Source organism: Gobius niger (assembly GCF_951799975.1).
Source record: "Gobius niger genome assembly, chromosome: 1".
NCBI classification, from domain to species: Eukaryota; Metazoa; Chordata; class Actinopteri; order Gobiiformes; family Gobiidae; genus Gobius; species Gobius niger.
The window spans coordinates 17,344,102-17,362,126 of NC_136852.1; the positions used below are offsets into that span (position 1 = coordinate 17,344,102).

Sequence of the window (18,025 nt, forward strand, 5' to 3'; positions counted from 1 at the left end):
ATGTCAACTGTGTAATAAGTTACAGGCACATCTAATATACACGTGATCAGTTGAACTTCTGGCAGATTATTTATAACAAATGACGATGAAGTAGATACTACAAACAATAAACTGTATCATTACAGAGTAACATAATGTATAACATTACTGACAACTTTTGTGCATAACACAATAGGCTTAATATGTAATAATATTTAATAGCTTATAATAGATACTAATTCACAATTTAGAATATATCCAGTGTACCCTATTGCATATTTCATTTATAACCAGATTTTTTAATGACATTGTGAAGAATTTATTCTTTTCTGTGAATTTGTGAAGTCAATTGACTTTAATATTTTTTTAATAATATTGTTGAGAGATGTTCAAGTTTAGATCCATGTATGAACATAGAACATTCAATCAAGATTAATCCTGAAACATTGTTTGAAGTTTGAACAGTCTGAATATTGTTTATCAGAGTCTCATATATCAAAGAACACGCACATAAGTGGCCTTTGAGTCAGTACCCAGGTAGTTCTTGGCCATACACTTGTAAGTACCAGAGTCTGAGACTGTGGGCCTCTGAATGATGAGTGTGCCCTGAGGATGGAGCAGCTCACTTCCTGCAGGCCGACCCTGCTCTTCTGCAGACAGCAGGGAATGATCTGGGAGCTCCCATGTTATCTCTGGTTTAGGAATGCCAGCAGCCTCACAGTTGAGTTGTATCGGTGTCCCACTGATGGCTCTGACTGAGGGTGGAGGGCCTGTTGTTATGCGTGGAGGGTAGGCAATGATGACAACCGGCACTGTGAGGACAGCTTCTCCCGCATCATTCCTAGCTCTGCACATATAGCTACCAGCGTCATGCATTGTGGTGTCCTGAATGATCAAAGTACCATTTTCCAGCAGATGATAACGTCCTAAGACTTGAGGGCGAGCCATTGTGTGCCCACCAGGAATGGTCCAGTAGATAGTTGGCCTGGGGCTTCCATCTACCAGACAGTGAAGAAGCAAAGGCTCGCCAGATACACTGCGAATGATCCCTCTTGGTCTTGTCAAGATATAAGGCTTCTGTCCAACCTCCAACAAAACTAACTTTTCGATGTAACCCATGTAGTTCTTAGCTCCACATCTGTATTTTCCAGCATCCTCTTTTTGAGGGCTGTAGATAATCAAGCTTCCATCATTACTGAGATGTTGCCGGGAGATACTCCCTTGCATTGTATTAAATCGTGTGCCATTGGGCAAGGTCCACATGATCTCAGGGACTGGATGTCCGTTGGCTGAGCAGTTCAGAACTACAGTTTTCCCAATCCGAGACACAACACGTTCATTAAAAGGGTTTTTAAAGATAGGCCTCTGCAACATACCAGTTACCTGAAGCTGAACCACCATGACTGCCTCCCCTCCATCATTTCTCGCCATGCAAATAAACTCTGCTGTGTCTGTTGGCCTGACATTTTTTATTTCTAAAGTTCCATTATGATGGACATTAATTCTGCTGCCAAAGTAAGGTGCGGACAAAAAAATGTTATCAGGCATAATCCATGTGACTTTAGGCTTGGGGGTACCCTCTGCCTGGCAATCGATCAGTTTTCTGGAGTATTTAGCAGCTACTTCTGTAATAACCGTTCTATTTTGATTGTAGCCATTGATCACTGGAGGGTTCCCATCTATTTCAATCTTATAAACCTTCCTACTCTCTCCAGCAGGATTTCGGGCCATGCAGATATACTCGCCCACATCGCTTAACTTTACATCCCTGATATCAAGCGAGCCATTGACATGCATCAAGTAACGCTCATTAGATGCAGCAATTACATCTTTGGAGGGCAACATCCAGAAGATCTTGGGTCTTGGTTCTCCAGCGGCCTGACAGTCCAGCCGCATGTTTCCACCTGGCTTTACTCGGGCATGTGTTTGTGCAGGCGTCTGTATCCGTGGGGCTGCTGTCAGCACTGTGATATGGACATGCATTTCATCTTTTCCTATCTGGTTTTCTGCATAACAGGTGTAGTCTCCTTCCTCAGACATGCCAACCTGGGGGATAAAAACAAAAACAAAAGAAACCCTGTAATTTGTGATCATTTATATATAGAATGTTGTTCCTATATTGGTTGGATACAAGACCTGATTAAGGTAAAGTGTTCCATTGTCAAACAGGGTGTATCTCCGAGCTCGTCCTCCTCCACCTCTGCTGCTGCTGTCAGACTGATAAACACTGTTCACCACTGTCCCATCTGGAAGACCCCAGGAGATCTCAGGTTTTGGTGCCCCCGAGGCTTTGCAGTCAACCTTTACATCCTTCCCAAAAGGCACCTGCTTTTTGTCATGAGGCTTAGTTTCTATTTTGGCTGGTTTCATTGAGACCCTGACTCTCAAGAGCTGGAGGTCATCACCAATCGTGTTTCGTGCCACACAGAGATATTCCCCAGCATCTTTATCACTTACAGAGTTTATTATCAATGTGCCATTTTCAAGGACCTGGATTCTGCTCCCCATCCTAAAAAAGAATTATTAATTCCACCTTGTTTTCCCATATCAGAATTGATCTATATTTTACATGAAAGTTTTAAGAAAAACAACATTACCTGTGCCAGTGGTCCACGACAGCTTTAGAAGGCAGCCTCCATATGATAGTGGGAGTTGGCTCTCCTTTCGCTGTACAGTTCAGTGTGAGCTGATCTCCAAAGTAGAGCTCTGTGAGGCGCTGAGATATCGCCATTATTTGGGGCATTGACTCGTACCTCTCTACCATCAGCGTCACCACTCTCCGCTCTGATCCGGTGGAACTTGTAGCGATGCACTCATATTTCCCACTGTCTGACATAAGTGCGTTCTTAATGTGGAGGGTTCCATTATGATGCACTGATATCCTTGAGCCCCTGGTTCCTGTGTTAGTTGGGACCACTGTACCGTCATATAGGACCCAGTGAATTGAGGGCTGTGGGCTGCCGTGGCCAGTGCAGGGGAGCCATATATTCTGATTTGCTAACATTTTCAACACCTGACGTTTCTCCTCCAATATTCCTGGAGGAGCTGCCACCACCTGCAGTCTCACTGTGGCAGTATCAGCCCCAGCTGGGTTGCTGGCAATACATTTATAATGCCCTCTGTCATAAACAGAAACCTTTTTAATGACTAAAGTCCCCTGGTCTGTCACACTCACTCTCCCCTGTGAGTTTTGGCCTCGAACTTGTGTCCGGTTTGCCAGAATCCAGGAGATCATTGGAGCAGGTCGGCCCTCTGCTTTACAGTTTATCTCCACTTGATTTCCTGCATGAGACTTAAGCTCTCGCATTTTGGGCTCTAGAATGCGTGATGGATAAGCCACCACAGACAGAGTTACAAGGAGTTTGTCTGATCCTTTATCATTTTCAGCAAGACAGAGGTACTGGCCCCGATCTTTAATGTTGGCATTTTGGATTGATAAAGTACCATTTCTAAGCACCTCAAATTTTCCCACTTTCTTTGTAATGGTAATAGTGTTTCCTGGGGAGGAAAAGTCAAATTACAACATTGTACAACAAATATGTAGCTTTTGGGACAGCAGCAACAACAAACAAATGGAATACCTGTGTGTGTGGAGAAGCGTCTCCAGCTGATAGTAGGCTGTGGGGTTCCAATCGCTTCACATGGCAGGAAGGCGTCTGAGTCAGACAACACAGTAAAGCTTGCTGCATTGCCTCCGACAATCCTGGGTTTGCTTGTCATCACACTTACGGTAGATTCATAATGTGTTGTGTCCCTACCACTATAGCCAGTAGTGACAGAGGGATAGGCTCTAGACACAGCATTACTTTCTTGTGATGAAGGTGTGTTCGTGTGCCCCTGCTCGGCTTTAATGGTGCTTTTAACCGTTGGTCTTGTAATCTGTGGCCTATATGTAGTTACCTTTTGTGTTGGAGTGATCTTACTGGGAACTCTATTCCAAGCTGTTGTGTAGGATACCTTTGGGGTACTCGGCATTAATGTGGTAGCAGGATAAGTTCTCGTAGAAGTTTTCCTTGGTGCCTGGGTCGTAGTAAACCTGGATGAACTACCTGTGAACATTGCACCATGGTCTGTATGAACGAGGGCGGGGGATGCTGTAGTCATTACTGTAGTTTTTGTTGGGTTTGTGCGGTCTACATTGGTGGGCCGTCTTCCTCTAAATGGCCTCCTTCTCCCTCCATGTCTGCCTTTTGTCCTACTTGGCTTCTTTCTAGTCAACCAATTATCAGGCAGTCCTCCTGAGCCAGACATAACATCTAGATTTATTGCTGTAGGTGGCTTGACAGTTGGGGGCGATGGCAGTGTTTGTGATTCTGCAAGAGTTTGTGCCGAAGTTGAAGATTGTGCATAATAAGACGGAGTGGTGTGAGTCTGATAGGAAAACCTGGGCTTTTGAGTAGGGAAGTCAAAATCAGCAGAAAAATCTCCGTAGTCATCATCTCCAGAGCTTTCCTTTGCATGTGAGTGGATGGAAGGAGACATTGTGTCAGGTACAGCTATTGAATTTGCCTCGGCAGGGGTGGTAGTAGCCGTTACAGTTGTTGTTTCAGCTGTAGTTGAAATAGTAGGCGTGATAGATGGTTTCCTAGGGCGGCTGCTTATATATTCCCTTCCCGACGGTCTGGTCCACGTAATTCTCCCAGTAGTAGCTGACGACTCCTGATTTGTGGTCAACACTGGGGCGATGGTGTGGTCATGTTCAGGTGCGTCAGCTGAAGTTATGTAGTCGCTTGAGGAGACCAGTTCCCTGGGTCCAGCACGAGTGGGTTCTTTCAGATGACTGTCACTGTTTGGGCTTGTGTACTGCACGCTGGTGGGTCTCTGAGCTGGCGAGGCTGTTGGTGTGAGAACCTGCACATCACGGACCGCTGTCTTTGCCCCACTGTTATCACACTCACACTCTGAAAAACAGAAACAAAAGGGGATTTAGAATATTGAGTGACTTCAGATGTATGCATTACATAGGTCACATGTGAAGCTAAGTTTTAACCAAGAAACACCCAGCTGCACATTCAGAGAATATTCAGGTTTGTTGGTTTTTGCATTTTTACCCCCATTAGAAGGTTCAATCCCTTGTCGCTATGTATATATAGTAAGTATAATTAGTAATTAAATTCAACTTAAGTTACATTAACATGTTAATTTGGGCTTGTTACCAGATTGATGTCAGAAAAATATGTCATAAAAGCTGAAAATCTAATACATTGCTAGTTTTAAGTGATTAAGTGAAGTTGTAAATGATGTTGATAAAATGCCGGATATTGTGCAGTTTAGTTTGGATTCTCTTTATCTCCTCCCTGGCCCAACATTATTCAGTACAAAGCAACGAGGGGCATACTGTATTTACAAAAACTATTAATATCCAGCAATTATTCACTGACTTATCATGGATGACTATAACTATTTCAACTTCCCTTTTCCGATAAATAAACATTATTTGGATTCCTCACCTGTAGTGACATGAATTGCATATGGCAATGTCGTGTTGCCATCCTTCCTGGCTGTGGTCTGCTTCACTTTACTGATAAAAGATTTTATGTCTGTTATCCTGTTCGGTTTGATGATCCTCCTCCGTCCTTGGAAGACCCTTCTCCTCCCTCCTCCTGCTCCAACTCTTCCATTCTTGTGTGGGATGACATGGATTTGCTGCCTGGATATGATCGTAGACCCAGAATGCAGACTTGGGGATTTTATGGTCTGTGTGGTGTGGAAGGTAATCTCATCTTTCTGCCTCTCTGCGGCGGTGAATGCTGTGAATGTGGTTTGGCTCTTTGGATCTGTGGAGGCGTAGACCAGCGGCCTTGTCCCATCTCTCATGGGTGTAACATGGGGATCTGGCGTGAACGAAACAGCTGCTTCTGTTGATGCTTGTGGGTCTTGCTGATCTTGGTAAGAGGGAGGTAGATGAGTCTGATGCAGACCAGACTGGGTAGTGACTTGGTGTCTGTTATAAGCTAAATTTGAAGTTCTCTCCCAAGTGTAGACATCAGTAGGCTCATTAAAAATAGGGTGTTTATTTTGCAAGATGGTGACATAAGGTGCCTCACTATGACTGTTTGGACGATATGTCATTGTCTGTGCAATTGGATTGTTCATCTGTGTAGGTTTGCGTGGAAAATACGATTCTGTTGTCCCTCTAAAATACTTATCATTATCACTGAATAACGTACCTGTTTTGCCTGTTGTTGCTATGTTTGTCCATTGGCTTGTATTTTTTGGTTTTGTTGTGATTGGCTTTACTTTAATAATATCATCAGTATTCTCCCCTGAACTAATTGCGCCATCACCAGAAAAATAATTTGTCTCCTCGAGTTTTGTATCTTTGGGATTTGTACTAGTTTGTATCCTCTCTCTATTTTTAACATTTTTCAAAATTTGTGCAAATCTTTCTGGGTCCACATTCTTGTATGACCTATCCAAAACCCTATTTCTGCTACTGAAGTGCCCCCTCCTTCTTATTCCGAGTTTACTATCCAGATTTTCCCGACCCCGAGATCGAAATCTGGGATAGGGCCGGTCTGATGTGATGGTTCTTGACTCTTGACTTGTTTTGTCAGAGGAGCTTGAGGACGGATTTTCACCAATAGCTTTGTTGTTGTCAGTCTTAGTTTCAATCTCCATCTCATCCCGGTTCAAAACTGTAACAGCGCTTGGTTCTTCTCCAGTCACCAGTACTTGGGACACTAAGAGATCGGCTCCTAAATTATTGGCTACTAGACACCTATAATAGCCTCTGTCTCTATTTGTGAGACTCTCAAGCAGCAATGATCCATTTTCATACACTTTTTTCTTCCCTTCTGTTGACTCCATTACAGTGTGATCAGGGAGGATCCAACTAATTGAAGGCTTGGGATTCCCCGATGAGCCACATTCAAGTAGCAATCGTTCTCCTTGTTGCTTTGACAGCTTGAGACCATTGACCTCTGCTTCTTCAACATCGGGAGACAGGATGGTCAATCGGAAGGAGAGAGTGTCGGCATCCAGGTAGTTGGTGGCAATGCAATGGTATAGTCCTGCGTCAGAATCGGCCACTCCTCGTACGGTCAGCTTTCCAGCTGCAGTGACCAGGATCCGCTTGTCCTCGCTGTTGTATGGAGATCGGACTTTGCTTCCATCAGGGAAAATCCACTCCGTTATTGGTTTTGGCTCACCCACAACTTGACAGCTGAATTGGGCAACACCACCTTGGTAAATAAACAAACAAACAAATAAACAAAGATAAAAAAAAACATATGAAAGTAGTACTAAGTAACTCATGCCCCTAGAGGCCAGTAGCGCCACTGCAGGTGTTGTAGCATGTTGCGTTTTTTTACTCATTGAATGTCTGTGAGAGTAAATACTACGCTGACAGAAAAGACAAAGGGAGAGAGGGATATTGTACATCCAACTACACAATGGCTGTAAATTACTCAAACTTGGCTGTAAATACTGTAAGATGACTATCTTACAGTATAAGATAGTGGCGCTATCCCGCAGTTAGCATTGCCCCATAGCTTCTTCTTCGTAATTCTATTAGTGTGTATTGGGGCCTCCGACCCGAAGGCAGTGAAGTTGCAATTGTGGTTTTCTGGTTTTCTGGGGACACCAGGGGGAGATGACAAACCCCCCAATCATCCCATTAACACTTGTATTACTAGTATTTATTAAGGTAAACAAGTTTCTTAGTGCTGCTTTACATCTAAATTGAATCTTCATGTTCCTTGGCACAAAATATACACCAATGTTTTTTTTTAGGAAAGACTGTATTATTATTTAGTTGATGGCCATAATTCTTAATTTTTTTTGCCGTTGTAGCTTACCTGTAATGGCAGAGTGTTCTGTCTTGGTTTGGTTGTCACGCTTGATCATGGTCCAAGAATAGCTGTTTGTTCTCTGAGTACTGTCCACACGCAGGCTCACCACAGACCGGTATTTGACATGCAGCGTGGAGAAAGTGGTAGCCGTTCGGTCGAGCTGCAAGTTGATCTCTGGTTGCATCAGTAAGGCCGGGGTAGCTTTGATCGTGGCCTCAATGTTTGTGTGATAGTCATCCTCTTCGTCGATGGGTTTCGCCTGACTGTACCTGTATACCATGTCCGGGCTTTTGGCTAACATTGGGCCTCTTCTCATCTGTATTGGGGAGTCGCTGTATATTGCAAGGATCTGCCACAGCTGTTGCATGTGCTCATGATCAACATTGCAAATCAAATACGTTGTAATAATAGCTGTGACGTTGTTAGCGCCGTCTTCTTCCATGACTACAGTCAAATTTTCAGAAGCAGACGGCCTCTGGACTGTACAGGTCAGGCTTCCTTCATTGTGAAAATGATCTGTAAGGTTCATTTGTATGGAGCCTAAAGGGGCAACAAAGTCTTTGTTCGAAAGGCGACTGTACTCTCCCTCATGCAGAGTAGTGTTTTTGTGCTTAAGATGAGGCTGGATCCAAGGTCTAGTACAGGTGAATGCGTCACTTGAGAGAAGAGACATGGGTTGGTTGTGATAGACAGTGGGATTGAGACAAACCGGACAAAGCTGGCCTCTTGGATATCTCCGGTCACGCTTGCACTTCAATACGCCTGAAAAACAAAAACAAACAAAAAACAAATCAGGTGTAATGGTAATGGAATGGTATACAGTGCCGTCTTTGTTACAATATAAAATAATCATAATAGCCTCACCATCATTCATGTCCATCCACTTTGGAAACCATGCCATGCGGCAGTCACAACTCCAGGGGTTCCCATGAAGAAAGAGGTTTTCTAGCTGGACAGAGGATGGGAATAGGTCCTCAGGGAGGCTGGAGAGAAGGTTGTCTGACAGGTGGATGTTCTTCACTGACGAGACTGCAAACAGCTGGCTGTACCTCATTGTAATAAATGTGTCTGGGTGAATCTGCTGAAGGTAGTTTCCCTCCAGGTTTACTGACTGTAGATGAGTGAAACCGTAGAATGCATCTGGACTAATAAACTCAATGTGGTTGTGGTCCAAGTGAAGCCTCAAAAGACTACTTAGTCCTGTGAAAGTCTCTTTGTTGATTTTCTTTACTTTATTATAGGACATCTTTAGAACCTGTAAATACCACTCTGGGTTAACATTGACTTCCTTTTCAAACCAGTACTGTTAGTCTATTCTCAGTCTTACCTGTAAGGATTTTAAATCATTGAAAACTCTGTCTTCAATGCTGTGGATGGTGTTACTATGCAGCATCAGTAACTCCAAATTCTTCAGTCCAGTCAAGTCTTTTTCTTTTAACATAGTTATGCTGTTGTACCTAAAAAAAAGTAATTAAAACAAAGTCTTACACTTTTTATAGTCACAATAAGGTAAATATACAATAATGCAATAATATACCTTTACAGGGAACTTTACCTTTTGAGTTTCAGCAACAAACATGATGCACTAGAGAAGACTAGAGTGTTCCTTGTTATATTGATAGCTTGCAGCAGAACACTCGCTTTTGTGAATTGTTTACGCTAATATTAGCCTGCCACTGGCTCCTGTGGTCTTTTTAATTGAAATAGTGTAATCTTGTCAACAATGACAACATGTTGTCAAACACATTTAAATGTGTGTTAAGTGTTAAGTGTTAAGAGTGCAAGGTAGAGAGAAAGTTTTAGCCTACCCGAGGTTCATCTTCTCCACCATGGACCCGACGTGCTGTGGTACAGTGGTTAAGTATCTGAAGGTGCAGTGGACTTCATTGGAGAGTTGGCAGGAGCAGGACCTGGGACATGCCCCCTCCACCGTGGAGCACATAGTCAGCAGGAGTAGAGTCCTCAGCAGACATGTCCAAAGATGTGAGGCAACACAGGCTCTCTCACTCATCCTACACAGCACAATGAGGTCAGACACAGTTTATACTATTACACTCTTACAAGTGTCAACTAAAAACATTATTTCTCAACTGGTGTGGCAGAACTCAAAAGTGGGCCGGTTAATTAATTGTTTTGAAGTTTAACCTTGAGCATTAGCCTTGTTATCGATGCTTGAATCAACACAAGCCACAAACATGTATTTGGTTAATTATATTTGGGTCAAGATACTATGAGTGGATTCTGAAAATATAATATAATTTATTTTCAAAAGTGTGTAGCACAAACCTACAAAGTGTATACAAATGTCTTGTTCAGACAGTAGTGCTGGCACTTATAATACATTGTTCATGCAAGTTGATTTTGGACGATCATTAACAACATTGAAAGAATGAGTAAAGAATCTTTTAGAGTGGACAGAGACTATGATAGCTACGAAACTACCATCTGTGCCTCAGATAAATATCAATGTTAATAAATATTTGTAAATGCAGCCCATGACAGCAAGAAGATAGAAGGTAAAATTATTACAGAAGATTATGATAAGAGCAACAGTGCAGGAGAACACACTTAATTTAATTAAAGAAAGCACTCTGAAGGAGACTGTGCTCATACTTTGCTAAAGTAAAACCAGTGTGACTTTATACTCATTCCTTACCTTAAAGAGAAAATTGTGTTCCACTTCAGATAAGTATTAGTCCAGATGAAACGTTGAGGTAAGTCCACTGTGCGGGCGCTGAGGGATGGGAGGCATCTCTGAGTCTGAGCTCTTGCACCGCGTTCTTTGGTCTTCCCCGCCCCCCTGTAATGTGCTGAAACTGAATACTGAAATAACATGGGGTCTTCTGAATGGGTAATTGTTGAGCACTTGTAGACTTTTTCATGTTGAACATCTCATCACTTTCATTTAGACACTGCAGAACTGCTTTTTATCAATAATTGTCTCACATATGCATAGTCTGTTGATTTGAATTAATATTGCATTTTATGACTTAAAAAAAAATTCTGTCACTGCACATTTATACTGCTCTGGCAGTCTATCAAACCAAGCTTGAGATTACTTCTACAGTGTCCAACATAAATCCGTTGTATTAGCTGCCTTGGTCCGGCCTTTGCTTTGTTTTCTAACTCTTTTGCCATAAGTTGCCACGGTCTTTACATTCATAGTCCCTCATAGACAAACAGTATTCATGAAGCAGAAACCATAAAAGGAGAATACAAACCATCTTTAATTCATACCACGTGTGTTTCAAAATGTTACTGTGCAGGTTTACTGTGCAGCACTGTGTACTGTCCGACATTTGCAATGCATTTTAAGAGAAAACTTAGTGTAGTGTCAAACTCCAGATGTATTTCAGGCACACACAGTGGTGTGACTTCATTGTTTAAGTGTGGTTGCTTGGCACATGTTCTAACGGGCATCTTGTTCTGCTTGGCAAAGTTGGCGTGCTTAGTTGCCTGCATCGTCATTGTTCGAACATCTGGACAACACAGCACACACAAACACTCTTTTCACATCTTTTTACCATCACTTCATAATAAAAGATTTCCTACATTGGGACCTTTGGGACCACTTGATATTTTGACAGATGGAAAATAACTGGTTATTTTCAACTCACTGATTTAGATTTGGTAGACTGTGTATGTAACACCATTGATATTTCAACATGAAAATAACTTAACAAGGGAATTTTGGATTTACCCTTTTTTCTCAAGCACTGCAGAATAAAAAAAAGTTTTGCCGTCTGTAGTCTAAGTTTGCTGAAACGATGTGGAGTGATGAGGTTAGTTGTGAGAAGTCACAGTTAGCTGGTAGGCTTTGAGGAATCTGTAGACACATAACAGTTTTTGCTTCACATCTCGACACACTCACTGCTCAGTTATGACTCGGGCCTTTCTGTGGGAGGTGATTAACAGGAATAACGTGGTTTGGAAAATATATCCACTTACACGAACCCTTAGTATCCTTGACATCTTATTTCTTACACGCTGATGTATGTTCTAAAAGTGGAACCATTTTAGCAGCTGAAAGGCATGTAAACTAACACCATAATGCTCTTTATATACCTTGTTGTTTATCTTAGGTCACTTGTAAAGCACTTCTTATTTCCCAATAAAAGATGTTCTGAACATAGCTTAACAGGTTCAAAGGAGCACCAGGCCAGAGGTCTCTGTCAGTATTTGGAAAACTAGTGTTCACACGTGTAACCCCTTATTCATTTGTGACACAGACTTCGACCTCTTGTGGAAAAAGTGCCAGATGTTTGCAGAGTTTGAAAAAGAGGATATGTATTTATGTATTTTTACCTGCATTTTTGTTGGTCAAAGATCAGCTAACTGCTAAACAATAAGGTTAAATACTTATCTAATACTTGCTTTGTCAGCAATTGTTCGACCATGTGTAAGGAATTATTTAGCCCTCCATTTAACCAGTAGCAGTGGCTGGATACATCCACTTGTTGCCTATAGTACAACATAGAAACGTACTGCTTCAATGAAGGATTTGATGATTATGTTCATATGGTAGCCATTTAGATCCACAGCAAGTTTGTTTTTAATTTAAGTATTTTTTTATGCTTCCCCCTAGTCTTCGTAGGCCATCTAGTGCTTCTCAAACATTACAATGTGAATTTGTATTTCTTATTTGACCAGGAAAGTCCCACTGACATCAATAATCTATTTTATAAGGGAGTCCTGGCCCCAGAGGGGAACCTATTGTACATGTTTTAGAACCCGGAGGAAACCTACGCATGGGGAGAACATGCAAACTCCACAGAATGGCCCCGTCCAGGTGTGAATCAAGCCTGGGACCTCCTAGCTGTGAAGCATAAGGGCTAACCGCTTTGCTATCGTGCCACCCTGAATATTGTTTTTAGTGAACATTTAGCTATAGAGGATCTGTCGCCACTGGTCCTCGATGGTACATAATGTAAGGGTGCATTTTGTGATCTTAAGACAAACTGAGGTTAAAGTACTGAGAACAGCGGTCTGAGTATGCTCGTTAGTTCCATTTTACTAATTTTTTGCAGCCTGAGGTGATCAACGAGGTGAGGTGATCAATAAAACAAAGTAACTTCGACAAATGTTAAGATCAAATGCTGGTCCATAGTACACAGATGTGCTACATGTCACGAATGATTGTGTATGTGTATGTTTGTGTTTGACACTCAAAGCTACACACACACGGGCTGAAGTGTTTGTGAACATGTCTTAGTTTCTATAAATATATCAGACTCATTTGTCTGTGTTTAGTCTGTTTACTAGTTATGATTACTATGTTGTTGTTTTTTTTTTAAATGAACTACAGTACTATTTATGTGCAATTTTAAATCAGTTCAGATTCAATTCATAGTATGTGTAACAGTTGTAGAAAGGACGTCCTGCACACCATCAATCCTTGCAGAAAGTTTTATTAAATAAATTGCAACATTTCGACCCGGCAGGGTCTTCCTCAGGCAAATGAAGAGGCATTATAATCTCAAATCTTGGATCTTAGATCTTAAACAGAGTATGTATTACGGAGAAGAAAAAAAATATATACAGTACAGTATATTTAAATTTATGCTAACAAAGTCATGTTTTGTGAAGTAGGAACCAGGGGAAACAACAGTATTTTTTTTTCACTCATTATTATAACAAATATTTGCTTCACACATTCTTGCCCTCATCTCACTGTCGAGCAAAGTATAAGATAGACATTATTCAGTCTTGTTTCAAGCCACTACAACATGTAACTACTCAGTCCAAAATGTGCTGCACTCAGTTTAATTAAGTTTAATGAACTCCATAACCATAATAACTTAAACAAGATCATGAAAGTACTAAAGTAAAAAATCCTGTTTTATAAACTTTGACAATTTTTTATTTTTTATTTATTGGTTTATTTGGTCAGGGCAGTGCATGTTAATGAACATACATGGATCTCATGCATGTAAACACGCCACACCAGATTGTAGCCTTGGGCTAATTTCCATCCATCGTCCCCCATGTGCACTCTCATTCATCCTGGCCTATTGTACATGTTTTTCGTGGTAGGGGAAACCGGAGTACCCGGAAGAAAACCTACGCAGAGACGGGGAGAACATGTAAAGTCCACACAGAAAGGCCCTGTCCAGGTGGGAATCGAACCCAGGACCTTCTAGCTGTGAAACATGAGTACTAACCGCTGTACTCCCGTTGTATGAGCCCCTATGCATTGGATTAAATCTGTATCTTTTCAGGACCTGTTCACTACAATACGCAGAAAAAAAAATAAAATAAAATAAAACAATACTGAGTAGTAGTAATTTGCAATAAACATTATTTACCTCTAGATGTCACCAAAGCAGTGTTTAGAATATGGGATGCAAAGCAACTCAACCAACTTTGTATTTGACTTAGGTATATAGCACCCTCTAGTGGACATTTAACTTCTCTCACTATAGGTCCACCTGAAAGGAACAAGAGAGAAAGTCAGAGGAAAGAGGTGAGAGGGCAACATTCCTATGACACAAGTATTGAATAGCGACTAATGATAAAGAGCTTATCCGGGGCTCTTTCCTACACCCAGTCCCATGATTTGGAGGCACATCTAGAAGCACTTAATGCTGATGTAGTCACAAGTTTTAAAAACATAGTTTTTGTTGACCAGAGGTCAATTTACTTGACATTAGATTATTCTCACCAATTGATATCAATGACAATAGAAAGTTATTTTGATGTATAAACTTGACTGTTAAATAAATCAGACAAAAATAACTTTGAAATACTTTCAGATGTCTTCCGCCAATTGATTGCATCATCAGCACCAGATATAACTTTAATGTGTTTTGGTTCTCATGATCTTTCCTTCACTTCCAATTATCAACACATCGTGTAACCTCAAGAATGTGCACAAAGTATCGGTGCAAAACATTCATATTTAATTGAATTTGTTGAAGCCTTTTTCAAATCTCCTTGAACTCTCCCCACACTGTAGGGTGCTGGGCTGCGATGTGGCTCAGTATGGCAGACTTAGATGATGACAACATCAGACCTATGCACTTTCTGTCACCCTTCTCCCCCACTGACAAAGTGGGGGAGAAGGCATTAAAGATTTACTAACTATCTGAGATGGTCCTCTTAGAAGATGAGAGAAAAACTCGTGGAGGGAGGCCATTCCAGGGGGAGTCCCTGAGTTTCTGAAGCATGATTCATATTCAGAGACATGAGTCAGTGCAGCTCAGCAGTGATCCGTCTACAGTGGGGCAGCACTAATCCTCCCTGTGTGCTGGGTGCTCCCTGCCTTACTACAGATATATACTGTAGATCTTGACTTGCATCTGTGTGCAGACCTACACGGATTGAGACAGAGTAAACACGACCCTCTTTCAATCTGTGAAACTTTTACATAACCTGCAGTTTCATTTTACTGTGTCTAATCAAACTCGTAACTGAAGCAGAATTTTTAGCCCTTTTAGGCACCCAAAAATCACCATTATATTAATAACAATATGGGAGAAAAATATAGTACTGCAGTCACTTTCTGCTCCCAGTGTTGGCAGGACACATTAGCTCCCGTCTTATCTCATCTGTCACAACTAATATTATTAGCTTACACTGCCTTGTAACCATGGCGCCCTGCTCAGTGAAGTCTTAATGCTGCAGCAACAAGGTGCATGTCAACATACAGGTTAGCATTTGAGGAAACAAGTCTATTCTTCTTACAATATAAACATATCTGTTTTCAGTAAAAACAAACATTTTCTTCAAGAGCGGTTTAAAACCACAGATTTATGTGAAATATAATACGTCTGCTCGCTGCTGCAGCTAAACGTCCAAACATTAGCTGTAAGAAGCAGAGTCTGGAGAGAATTTGCAGGGGATGCATTGGGATGGTGGAAGTCCTTATGGCCTTCATTTAGTATGTGAGGGAGGTGCACAGTACAGCACACCGTGGGCCAAAAGCCTGGCATAGCCAGAATTCTTGCCATCAGCATGTTGTCTCAAGGTATTATCAGTTGAATTTTCTCTTTTGACCTCAGCAAAGCTATACAGAAACGCTAGTTTATTTATTAAAATGACTAGTTTAATGTTAGTTTTGATACTAGTTTTAGTTTAGTTAGAATAATGTTTACCTGTTTTTTTTAAAGAAGTTAACAACCTCTTTCATCTGTTGTGCACTGTATTTTTTTGTTATCAGAAACCTCGGCCAATATATTCCTTATCGTGCATCTGAAAATTTTGGTCTGAAAAACCGAGATCAGACGAAGAGCCTCTGTATATAGCCTACACATGTTTGGCCAGTAGGGTAGATTCAAAACACATGCACTTCAAGTGCTTCTGATTTCCTATACTTTGAAGTATTCCTTAAAATAGACATATTTTGGGGAGATTTCTTTTTGGAGTTTAGTATATCTTCTCTTTTGTCCTATCCTCTCTTTGTGCCATTCATTCCTTCATTCCCTCATGTCTCCTTCTCTCTGCTTTCTTGTTTTTTCATATTAAAGTATGCCTTGAAGTAAAGTATGCCTTTGGGTCATATTATAATTAGTGTGTGTGATTTATTGCACATAGACAGGAATACGATGTGAGCCCTGTTTATTTAATAGGCACTGTTTCTTTGGCCAATTGACATGAAATCAAGACTGTCAGAAAGCGAAAAGACATTTTGACTTGCGCCTTCCTCCATTAGAGGCACTACTTGCACAGCTGGACTGGCCAGGTTTGTGGCATGCACATGTCACAGAGAGAAAAAAAAGCTAATGTGAGCCAGCCCCCATAGTTCTCTGAACAAAGAGAGGATCGGGATTAGGCACTTCACATTGTAAATGTGGACTCATGCATGAAAAGTTATGAACCCGCTCATTGTAACAACCACAGAAAATAAACATGTTTTGTCTTCCGGACCTTGTATAGAGTACACAAAGTACACAAGCTGTTAATAAAATATGAATATATAATAAAGTCCCCTTTATTTAGTTTCTAAAATCCCTGTAAATAATGTACATAAAAGCATTACCTTCAATATCGTAGTGTTGTCTTAACACTATTGCTCTTGACAATGCTGCTCTTTCTGGTCAATGTAATAAATAGTTCAAATTAAAGTGTTTACTTGTGATTTTATTAAAACCAAACTATGGAAATATGAAATTTATAAATCAGCTATCAGTTGTATTTGTTTGTAAGTACGCTGGTGCCTTATCCTGTATCCACCGTTTAACCCCTCAATCTGCAAACAGCGAGCGAAGTAGAAAAAGCCCATTTTGATGCTAAGCCCTGTGACTGATAGAGAGCACAGATGTGTAAAGGCACTAGTCATGGCTACATGTTCTGGACAAGCTCCTCTGCAAAGAGATGAAAGTTTCACTTCTTTAAGTGGGTCCATGCTGTAAATTCAGTGTGGGCAGTACTGTGTGAAAGCAGCCAGTGAGTAACTGAATAAAAGTAGCAGGAATGTGAATGTGCATATTGTTCCATGTTCATTGGCATAATGGGTCACTTTCAATTACTGTGAACCTGGGGCTTTCAGCACTGACAGCGTCCTGGGGCTCGCACCTCTCCTACCTGAAACTGTGCCCTTTCCTTCTTATGGTAAGCACCGGGTGATTGAAAATCAGTGTATCCTTGGGTGTGTATATCTGGTCTACGGGATGAACTGAACCTTAGTGCGCTGACGAAGCCTTATGGATGAGAGGCGAAACGTTTGACACTTCAACTCAATTTAAATAATTATTTAAGTAACCATGAACTCATTAGAAACAATGTCCAACCTGCTGTCTTGAATAAAATAGAACATTATGGAGACAATGAACGCTGCGCATTGCAATACCTCGAAGCATCACCTTGTGATCTGAGTTCTGGGAATCCCGTTGAATGGTCAATGGTCACATTTATAAAGCGCTTTTCTACCTGTTTTAGGCATTTAAAGTGCTTTACCTCAAGGAACCACTCACCCATTCACACTCTCATTCATGCACAAGTGTACGCAGACACGGGAGGCAAGATGGGTGAAGTGCCTTGCCCAAGGACACAGCAACAGCGTGCACCTGCTAGCATGAGAGCGTAGCAGTTCGCGCTCATGCTAAACAGCTAGATGCTCACAGGTTTGATTCCCACCTGGACAGGGCCTTTCTGTGTGGAGTTTACATGTTCTCCTCGTGTCTGCGTAGGTTTACCACTAAAAACATGTGCAATAGGTGAATCCTCCAGCCATGTGTTTCTGACCACCAGCCTGGCTCCACATCTGGAGATGGGTCCCTTAGCACGGTACTGCCCACTGCACGTCGGCCCAGAGT

General features: G+C 41.5%; 1 protein-coding gene across 1 annotated transcript; it reads right to left on the reverse strand.

Annotated features, from left to right (window-relative positions):
- Positions 1-474: 474 nt before the first annotated feature.
- Positions 475-9,783, reverse strand: igsf10 (immunoglobulin superfamily, member 10; the record flags this gene model as incomplete). The annotated part of the gene is made up of 9 exons (XM_079554131.1): positions 475-2,025; positions 2,116-2,488; positions 2,577-3,477; positions 3,561-4,880; positions 5,430-7,163; positions 7,779-8,534; positions 8,637-9,027; positions 9,100-9,229; positions 9,581-9,783. The coding sequence occupies 9 exons, from the start codon at positions 9,781-9,783 to the stop codon at positions 475-477; spliced, it is 7,359 nt and encodes a 2,452-aa protein (XP_079410257.1).
- Positions 9,784-18,025: the final 8,242 nt, after the last annotated feature.